General features: G+C 37.2%; 2 protein-coding genes across 2 annotated transcripts; both read left to right on the forward strand.

Moving 5' to 3' along the window:
• Positions 1 to 1,276: 1,276 nt before the first annotated feature.
• LOC132066632 (uncharacterized) lies at positions 1,277 to 2,104 on the forward strand. Its single transcript, XM_059459897.1, has one exon. The coding sequence runs from the start codon at positions 1,277 to 1,279 to the stop codon at positions 2,102 to 2,104; it is 828 nt and encodes a 275-aa protein (XP_059315880.1).
• Positions 2,105 to 2,301: 197 nt separating this feature from the next.
• Positions 2,302 to 3,321, forward strand: LOC132066049 (uncharacterized). The gene has a single exon (XM_059459446.1). The coding sequence runs from the start codon at positions 2,302 to 2,304 to the stop codon at positions 3,319 to 3,321; it is 1,020 nt and encodes a 339-aa protein (XP_059315429.1).
• The last annotated feature ends 7,840 nt before the right edge of the window (positions 3,322 to 11,161 follow it).

Here is an 11,161-nt window from a genome sequence, read left to right on the forward strand (position 1 = left end):
TATGGATATATACTATTAATGAACAACCTTGACATAGAAATGAAGGATAGCCCAGCGGCTAAGGGTGTGCAAACTCTTGCTCAGGACGCGAGTTCGAATCCCAGCAGTGGCAAAAAATTTTCATTTTTGCATTACAGAAACTAGTAGTCTCTTTTCACTGAATGAGACGACATTTAAAAAGTGTTGACTTTTTCTTTTAAAATAAACGAAAGCTACTCATCAAACTTTTGTCTTCCAACAGAAGCCATCTTATTTTGTATTAACATAGTCAAAATTTTATCTTCTACCCAAAACACCTTTTTTCCTCATAAACTAAAAACCCCCTTTTGCTTCTCTTTCCCGCCACTGCCAGCCCTTCTGCCTTCTCTTACTCCATCAAAAAACCACCTGCACCACTGACCACCGCTAGTCCACTATCAACTATCACCGCAAGGTCCGCAACCATAACGCCAGTTAATAGATGTAAGTAAATAACATCATTGAGAGCATGGAAATTTTGTTGTACTTTTGTCTCTTCAATTGTCTAATATCAACTTCAAGTAACAGAGATGGTGAGGATGAGAGTAAGTGCAAACACATGAAAAATATATCTTTCATAGCAAATTAGGACCTATCTTTTTTTTTTTTTTTTAATTTCTAGGTGATGGGAAGAAAAATTAGGGATTTTCATATATTGCTACTTTTTCAATAGAGATATCTTTTTTATTTCTAGGTGATGGGCTGATGGCAAGAAAAATTATGTAGTTACTAGTTAGGACCTATCTTTTTGATTTCTAGGTGATGGCAGTTTGCTACTTTATTCCTCCATATTTTGCTACTCGTCCAGTAAAACAGTAGAAGTGTTAGATGTACCAACTGCAATTTTTGTGTTTTTTTAATTTCTTTACATATTCAGCGAGTAATTTGTATGACTGATTTCTAATAAGTGCATCGCATTTGACTGTTATTTCAGTTTGAATGGAGAAATATTTTCAGAAAGTACCAAAAAAAAGTTTGGTGTCTCACTCTTCTCAGAATCAAAATCAACTAGGCCGAGATGAAAATGCCAACCAAGCAGAAATACCATCGTCTCACTCTTCTCAGAGACAAGAATTTGATGTAAATGATCTAAAAGGCCGACTCCGTGAAAGAACTCCAATTTTGGATTATCATCCAAACATTCGTGATGAGGTAAGGAGGGCATACAATCAAAAAGGTCCTTGCCAACCTAAGGATCATAAGTTTCCTAAAACTGATATTTCTGGAATACCACGTCGTTTTGTTTCTAAATGGTTTGATGAATTTTGATTGGTTGGAATATAGTACAAGTGCAGATGCAGCTTATTGTTTGCCTTGTTATTTGTTTCAAGGTGAAAGCATTCATCAAGGTGGTGGTAATGTATTTTCGACTAAAGGGTTTAAAAATTGGTATAGAAAGGATAGCTTGGTATCGCACGTTGGTCCACCAAATAGTGTTCATAATCAATCAAAAAGAATGTGTGAAGATCTAATGCGAGAAGAACAATCCATTCAGGCTGCATTTTACAAGTTGGATGATAAAGGTAAGCATGAATATTGGGTTCGCTTAAATGCTTCAATTGATGTGGTACGACTTCTCTTGAATCAAGGTTTGGCACTTCGCGGTCATGATGAGAGTGAATCGTCATTGAACAAAGGTAATTTTCTTGAAGTTCTTTCATGGTACGCGGATAAATGTGATCAAATTCAACCTTATGTGTTAGGAAAAGCTCCAAAAAATAATAAAATGACTTCTCATGATATCCAGAAAGATATTGTGAGTGCTTGTAAGATTGAAACAATTAAGGCTATAATAGAGGACTTAAATGGTGACTACTTTGCTCTATTGATTGATGAATCTAGAGATGTGTCACGCAAAGAGCAAATGGCTATTTGTTTACGGTATGTTGATAAAAGGGGATTTGTGATGGAGGCATTTATTGGACTTGTTCATGTTAAAGATACTAGTGCATTATCACTAAAGAAAGCAATTGTGGATGTACTCGCTCACCATTCTTTAACTTTATCTTATGTATGTGGGCAATGTTATGATGGGGCAAGCAATATGCAAGGTGAGCTTGGTGGTCTTAAAACTTTGATCAAATAAGAAAGTAGATCGGCTCATTCCGTTCATTGTTTTGCTCATCAACTTCAACTAACTCTTGTTGCGGTTTCTAAAAAGTGTGTTCAAGTGGGAGAACTTGTACTCTTGGTTTCAAATGTTTTGAATGTGTTGGGAGCTTCTTTTAAACGTGTGGATGGATTTCGAGAATCTCAAAACAAAAACTCCGGGAAGCATTAGATATGGGTGAGCTAGAAACGGGTAGAGGCCTGAATCAAGAACTTGGCCTTATTAAAGCCGATGATACTCGTTGGGGATCTCACTACAAGTCGTTTGGAAACTTTATTAGTAACTTTGCCTCTATTGTTGATGTACTTGATGCTCTTGTTGTAAATGCAAGTACTCCGGATGAAAGAGCTAGTGCGTCGGGACTTAGAAGTTGTCAAACATTTGAGACTGTTTTCTTGTTGCATTTGATGACTGATGTTTTAGGAATCACATATGATCTTAATGTGTCATTACAAAAAAAGGAACAAGATATTGCAAATGCCATGATTCTTGTTAAGGTTTGCAAGAGAAGGTTGCAAGCTTTAAGAGATAATGAATGGGATCCTCTCTTAGAAAAGCATTCCGGATGGGATTCACTTAAAGAAAAGGTAGAAACTTTTTGTATCAAGCATAAAATTTCATTGCCTAATTATGATGATCCATATGCTAACTCTGGAAGATCACAACGTACAGTAGTTGATTATACTACTTTGCATCATTACCGTGTGGATTTATTTTATAAAATTATTGATTGGCAGCTACAAGAACTCAATGAGCGTTTCAATGAGGTGACTAGTGATTTGCTTAATGGAGTAGCTTTCTTGAATCCAATTGATTCATTTTCTAGTTTTGACATAAAAAAGATAGTGAGAATGGCTGAATTATATCTTGATGACTTTGATGGATTTAGCATGAGGGCTCTTGAGAATCAACTTGCTAATTACATTATTGATGTTCGTGATATTGACAAAAGGTTCTCCAATTTAGGTGGACTTGGGGAACTTTCAAGAAAGTTAGTTGAGACAAAGAAGCATTTAAACTATTCTCTTGTATTCCTTTTGGTGAAGTTTGCTTTGCTTCTACCAGTTGCCACTGCAACAGTTGAAAGAGCTTTTTCGGCGATGAAGTTTATCAAGAATGACTTGCGGAATCGAATGGATGATGAATTCTTAGATGGTTGCATAGTACCTTATGTGGAAAAAAAAAGTATTTAAAGAGGTTTCTAATTAGTGTATTATAAAAACATTTCAAGGGATGAAGACTCGTCGAGTGCAATTGTAATTTATTAGTTTGTAATAGAATATTTTGTTGTTGACTTCTTTATGTTAATTTTATTTTGTACAAGTATCTTTCCGACTCCATTCTATTTTTTCATATTCTAACTTGATGTTACAACTCTTTTGTTTTTCCTTCCTATCAAAGTTGAATTTCATGATCTTCGGTTGAGATACACTGCAGATAAGTTGCTTGGACAGTTACACCTGAAGACTCGGCATCACACTCTTTTGTTTTTCCTTCCTACAAGCTGTGACTATTACACCTGAAGAGATGAGGCCATTGAACGTGTATGTTACTTATTTATTCTTTAGCTTGCATCAGATAAAGTGTTCTATGGTAGAGCTTATTTCGTAATAAATTCTATGAAGGGGTAGAGTGTTGGTGGGAGCTTAAATGAATAATTCACTGTTGCAAATATTTTGACGCAACACTGGGCCATATTGATAGTTGGCAGAGGCATTGTGTTTTTTCATGCATTGTTTTTTTTTTTTCCCTCACACATCCCCTGTCCTAAAATATGAACACCCTTGATAAAAATCCTAGCTCCGCCCCTGTCTTCAGCAAGAGGCCTATGCTATGGTGCATATTTAACCTGGTTTCCTTCAAACCAGAAATACCAGAACAACAAAGTTGAAATTGAAGAAATAATATAATATATGTTGGACTCTCCACTTCAAGTTGATCAACTGCTTAATTCCACAGTAGCAAAAGATATTCAGTGTCCTCTAGGCCATGGCATAAAACGACAGGGAATGACTCCACATGAAAATTTCTTATACCTTAATTTGACGAGTTAAATCTGCATTGATATTAATATTGTATAGGGCAAAAACATAATAACCGTGTGTCCACGGATCTTTGGGGTAACCGAACGGACCGGAGGATCGGCACAGCTATTTCTCATTCCCATCAGCTTGGGTCATGTCAATCAAGTCTCGATCAGAGCGCTGCAGCACAGACCCACATGGCTGCCATAATGTCACGTCGCCCATGCCTTGGGGCGGGAAAGTTTTCGTATTAGCTTGTATAAAGATAGCTTAGGGGGGAAGGAAGAGGACCATCTTCCATTGTACGCTTGTAATCCTAACATATTTTTCTGGACCAAGTTTTTTGTAAAATATCATCTGTTGTGAAGAATATAGATCCGGTGGATTCTAATTCTTATTTATCATCATCAATATATTCGTTGCTTATTCTAAATTCTAGCTTTTAAAGGAGTTTTTGGGATAAAGATAGCTTAGGGAGGAAGATGATCATCTTCAATTGTACACTTGTAACCCTAACATATTTTTCTCAACCAAGTCTTATGAAACATATCATATGTTGTGAAGAATATAGATCTGATGGATTCAAATTCTTATTTATCATCATCAATATATTCGTTGCTTATTGTAAATTCTAGATTTTAAAGTAGTTTCCGGGATCGGATACAACTCATTGTCTTCAAACCCTATTAAAAACAAATATCTAATGGGAGTTCGGTGATATCCATTTTTACCGAAAAACAGCTTATCGCCGTCTGTAGGGGTAGACAGTTGTGGTGTTGTCCTGATTCATAAGCAACATTCCATCTCTTAGCAAAGCTTATTTGCACCGCCTAAGTGAAACACGTCAGGATCAAGCAGTAGTTCTCACGAAGAGCAGGGACGCGATGACGTTCAAACAGCAATAAATGCGCGGGGAGTGGCAAGTCTGGTGGAAATTCCTATATCAGAGCATGATGGTGACCTCCCATGAAAGCAACCTAGTGAAAAACGAAATGGAGACGCTTCGAGTACGGAGAGAGCGCAACGCTGTCGGAGGCGCAACCTCGGAAAAAAGAATCGAGTTCTCTCCCGGATGAGAAAGCAGAAACCGACAAAGAAGGGAGGATTCCTAACAGATGATATGATAGCTTCCACGCTTAAGGCACGGGGTGAGATAATACAGCTCATGAAAAGGGTTGTGGCTACTATCGCTAACCAATCTGGGGCTGGGACTCCAGCATCAAACCAGGATGTGGGAAAAAACCCTGAGGTCCCACAAAATGAAGGGGCAGAAGCCCACGATACAAAGGGGCTACCAGGCGCATTCAACAGGAGGCTCCTCAAGATTGAAAAAGAGATAAACGAGCGGATGAATCAAATACCAGGAGCCCGCCCGTGGTGAAGGGGACAGGAACCAGAAAATTGGAAATATTGCCATACCTGGAGAGTGCGGCCCTGCCCCAATCCCGAGAAGGTTCAAAATTCCCGACATACTTAAATACAACGGGACCACAGATCCTGAGGAACACATGACAGTCTTTGAAAAAGCCGTCACCGGGCACAATCTAAAGCAACACGAGATCAAATCATTCATGCTGAAGAAATTTAATCAAACCCTTATAAAGGGGGCACTTTCCTGGTACACTCATTTACCTAAAAATTCTATTGACTCATTTTTTACTCTTGCAGATGTCTTTGTCAAAGCCCACGCGGGAGCCTGTAGGGTGTAGACTTACAAAGAATATGTATTCGCCCTAAAACAGTGGGAAGCCATACTACTAGGAGGATTCGTGGATAAATTCCAGCGAGAAAGACTGTTCCTCGCTATCCTGGAGGCATCAAGGAAGCTTAAGGAAAGCTTGAGATAATTTCGGTCCAAGAAGTAGAACGAGATAAATCTCAGATACACCGCTAAAATGCGCATTGAGGATGACAACACTGATAGTGGTAGGGGGTTGCCCTTTGAGAAGGCTAGAATCGAGATATGGGGTGAGCCTCTTAAATCATAAAGGACACTTTGAACCGTATGAAGCTCAGAGGCCCCTTGGTCTGAGCATGATCGGAAGCCGTGACAGGAGCGGTCGAGGTCTTATCGGTAAAAGCGCACAAAGCTTCGAGAGGCCGAAGTTGAGAGGAACAGGAGCCCTGAAGTTTGCGGATCACAATTTCAATATCAGTGCGGTGCAGTTGGTAGCGGTAATGAAAACTATGAAGGAAGCAAGTTTACCCCAAAAAATGTTAACTAACCCGAATAAAAGGAATACGAGCTTGTGGTGCCATTACTATAGCACGCACGGGTATACCACCGAGGATTGTGCGAACTTACGGATTAAGGTAGCCCAACTATTGAGGGCAGGGCATCTGAAGGAATACATCAGCGACAGGGCAAAGCTTAATCTAAGCCGGAATCCCTAACAAAAATCGGACAAAATACCGCAATTAACGCGCACTATCAACATGATATTCAGAGGGGAGATTGTAAACAAGGTGGCGTATTCGTCAGGAACGCATCCAATGTTATTTCTGATGGGGGGTCCTTCGCTTTGCACATTTCTTTTACCCTGAGATGGGGGCGTCTTTTCCTTTTTCTAAATTAATGTTCTCTGGGGAGCACTTTCTCACTTTTCGCCTATCGGTTAGGATGGTCTTCTCTGGGCGGGATCTCGTCGTGGACTTTCACCGAGGGTGACACTGCCTTCTTTCTTTCCTCTTGGTTATCCAGTCTCGGGATATTTTTGCTATCAAGGTTTTGTCAGTCTACCGACCGCGAGCACCGCGGGTTTCTTGTTTCGACAGAAGTGCTGCTAGCTGATTCAGACACCATCAGATGTGCTCTACTCAGAACAACTCAAAATGTGAACGGACTTCAAAAGTTTCTACTATGAATCAGGACGACACCACAACTATCTATCCCCACAAACGGTGCCAAACTGTTTTCCGGTGAAATTGGGTTTAACCAAAAAATCAGTTACAGATTTGTATTTCTAGGGTTTGAAGACAAGTAGGCCGAATCCAATTCCGAGAACTCTTTGTGATAGCCTGGTCCGGAGTAGTTTATATCGGGGTATAGCTTAACAAATAACACAGATAGTACGATAAGATTCAAGTAGCTAAAATGATGAGAAAGTGATGGTTTCGTAAGTATTCCTTAGAGAAAAATAATAATGGAGTTACGAATGGTGATAGGCAGGAGCCCTGCCTTTGCTTCCATCCTAAGCTTCCTTATATAAGTCAAAGAGAGACTTTTCTAACCCAAAAGTTCGGGGATATGACATGACTGTAGCCCCACGTGCGCCTCTGCTGCGACACCTAGTTGCACGGACTCGCCATTTTGGGTGTCGTACCCGTCTCAACACGGGTCGGGTGCGAGAACAGCAAACGCCTGGGATACAATCAATTACATTCGGATACTTTGACCGGAGTCTGTCGACAAATCTGGGGGGGTGGGGAATTAAGATTTTGATTTCTCAAAATTAAAAATAAAAATAAGACAGATTTGAGATAAGGAATATGACATACCTTCGGATGGCAGAGAGAAGCAGTGATATAGATGGAGAGTTTGTTTCCGACCTTGAATGGGTTTCTCTTTCTATCTTGAGTAAAGAACGAAGAGAAAGTGAAAGAGAACTTTCTTTGTGGAATTACATATATGTAAAAGCTTGAAAAGGAAGTGGAGAATTTTGGAGAAGACCACTCTTTATTTTGGAGAAGTGGAGAAGACGACTCTTAATTAGGAAGAGACGTGAAACTGCTAGAAGCATAGAATTAGGTCTCTTAATTGTATTAACTAGTAAAATGACCCCTTTATTCTCCACATATGCTATTTTTGTCCCTTTTACTTTCCATCGTATGCTACTTGTGACACAAAATTGAAAGACAGTTAATTATGCTGATTATAAATGTTTCTTTCCTATACAATATAGGGATAATTTGTAAATTAATTATTAGCCTGTCAACTTTTTGATAATTAATTTATATTTTTAATCGCACAAAAGCACGAACAAATTTACTGGTTGTACATAATAAAATTGCCCCCTTTGTAAAGCGGATTATTCAGGAACATATTTTGTCATATGCCTTTTAAATAATTTAAATTATTAATTATTGTAACTTATAGTATTTTCACATAATTTCAAATATGTAATTTGATAATGAATTGAAATAACTTAGAAAAATGACAAAGAAGAATAATCGAGCATTTTAGATAACTATATTTAAAATGAGAGAATATAAGAGCACTTAATTTATATTAATTAAAATTAATTTAGGAGCAATAACTAATATTAAACTATCGAAATACTTGAAATATAATTATAAAATAGTCAAATTTATAATATCTTTATAGCTCTATTTTTTTTATATAATTTTGAATTTTCTTAGCCGAATCCCCGAACCCGTATCCATAACTGGATACACACCCCCGAATCTTAAAATTTAGATTTTGTCGAATCCGTCGCTGGGATCCGTACCGTTATCGGGTACCCGCCCCCGAGTCCGTGCAACTTAGGTTGCGACACACTGATCGAGGTTGATGGACATCACTCGAGTAGGTGAGAGTGGAAGCCAGCTGTGTAGATACCCGAATTCTCCGTGCTTCCGGTCGTGAGGACTAGCCCGGACTCACTTTTTGCCCGATACAAACTCATCTCACAATTTGTAGCAGAAAAATTTTTGCACCTGCTAGTCGAAATAATAAACCTCAACGGATATACACAAAATCTAATTAATTTTGCCCACTTCTAAAACTTCGCTGACCGACGCTTCATCCAAAATAATACAGATCTGAATTGAATTTGAAAACCTTATCATTAGATCTAATAACTTCTTCTTCCTTCCATCTCTTTTTCAAAACTATCTTGAAAATCTAGCAGCTTCAGATCTGAACAAACTAAATCTCTGGACAACCCAAAAAAAAAAAAAAAAAAACAGCAAAAAATAAAGAAAGAGAAATAAAATGTGCACTACATATATGCAATGTATGGCACTACATATATGCAATGTATGCTAATTGCCGAGTGTAAAATCGACCGCCCAAGCTTAAAGTGTATAACTATTGTATACTTTACTCAGTGTGTATACAAGATACAGTTGTATACACCTACATACGAGTATACACTATTTATACACATTATACACTGAGTATAGGTGTATCCGCAATGTATAATAGGAGTGTACATGAGTATGCAGTATACTCTTAGGATATATTGAGTATAGGTTCTAACCAAAATGCTTTTAATTAATTTGCACCAAATAAAGCTCCTAAAGGCCTTAAACCCTTGTGAGGCATATGCATGAATGTAAGTTCTTGAAGTTGCGCTAAAAAGTGGAATCAGCTATGAAATTCGTTGCTAAGTTGTAGTTAAATAGTGTGTAACCATTAAAGTATTTTGATAATTCATCAATAATCCGCCGTTAAATTGACTAGCAACAGATAATTACTGTTTAGCGACAAAAGTTATTTGTCGCCAATTCCAATTTTTTGCTATAGCATTAGTAGAACAAGAAGAATAAAATACAAATTTTGAAGGAAACTGAGTGAGAGACGGTAGGGAAGAGATTCTTTAACCAATTAATTGATTATGATTTGCATTTGGAGGGGATGAGTTGAACTTGACGCCTTAACAGTGGACGATCAATTTTTTTAAATTGTGGTCGAGCCTTCACGACATGCTAATCTTTTTTGTTGTTCTTTTTGTTTAATTTAAAGAAAAATAAAAAATTTGAGTTCTTTAAGCTTTTATAGCTTCCACTAATTTGGGGAATAAAATTGCTCCTCTACATTAATTGAAAGTTAAACAATCGAATTATATAGGGATAAAAATTGAAATATAGCTATAATTTAGGAACTAAAATTATTATTTTCGCAAACTATAAATATGCTTGGGACTTAGTTATCCCAATTCCTTAAACATGGAATTGTAGAGTGTTTTAAGGAAGTTATTAAGTTGGCATAACATGTTATATATTAACTTGAAAATGGATATAGAATAAAAGTTAACTTTGGCATTGGATGCAGTGTAAATACTAAAGGGTTAAATTGTGAGTTTAGACGTGTTATATTATCAAAATCTCTTTTATTATTAAACCACCTCTTTTCGTAAAAATGCTTGTCCCGAATGGTTAACACATTTTACTTTTGCTTATCGAACATTAATTTATCTAATTTTTAGAGATAAATGAAATTTATCCAATGATGTTCAGACTTTACTAAAATGTTATAAGTTGCAATATTTCTTATCCAAAAATAATGAAAGAACGTGTTTAAAATGTTAACACTATACAATTGCTTAAGTTTTTTAATTATTGAAAAAAGTACATGTTGTAATTCATGCTAATTGATTGCTATTTTTGACATTTTCAATATGCATGCAATAATTCAATTCATTTCTGAGTGTTTTTAAGATCAAGGGGGTTTATTATCCCTTTAAAAAAGGTGAAGGAGATATTGTTTTTCAAACCCAAAAATTAAGGGGGTTCAAGTGAAATCTACTCAATCTTTTATGAAAAATCATGATTAGTTGATTTTTGTTCTCCAATATTCGGCGATTGATCGAAAAGTAACAATGTCAACATTAAGTATTTACCAAATCGATCCTCAAAAAAAGAAATAAGCAAGGTTCCGTCGTTGAGTGACAAATGGGAAATTTATGGAAAGTTACAATCCCTACCACGGAATAGTGCACCTACACGCCTTCATCGACGTTGTTTTTTGAAAAAGGCAACGAGAGCTAACTATCGAGACTTTGGACTATGGCACATACTTCGTGAAATGGTTCATGCATGTTTGTTGGGAAGCAACAAGATCAAGTTGGTAAGGATTAACACTTCATTTCTATTTCTATGGTTGATGATCATAGAAGCCCCTTTAAATTCTGTATAAATGGGCTATTCTATTTGTACAGATAGGGTGGAGGGGCGCATTTTAATCCTTGTTTATCTATTAGTTTTCAGTTCTTATCTTAATCGCGGGGTAGATTATTTGGTCCTTTATCCCTCATAACCTTGAGGTCACGGGTTCAAATCCTGTCTC

Source organism: Lycium ferocissimum, chromosome 8, assembly GCF_029784015.1.
Source record: "Lycium ferocissimum isolate CSIRO_LF1 chromosome 8, AGI_CSIRO_Lferr_CH_V1, whole genome shotgun sequence".
NCBI classification, from domain to species: Eukaryota; Viridiplantae; Streptophyta; class Magnoliopsida; order Solanales; family Solanaceae; genus Lycium; species Lycium ferocissimum.

Excerpts from the sequence above, each read along its gene's own strand:
- LOC132066049 (XM_059459446.1), top strand. The coding sequence starts at position 2,302 with ATGGGTGAGCTAGAAACGGGTAGAGGCCTGAATCAAGAACTTGGCCTT.
- LOC132066632 (XM_059459897.1), top strand. The coding sequence starts at position 1,277 with ATGAATTTTGATTGGTTGGAATATAGTACAAGTGCAGATGCAGCTTAT.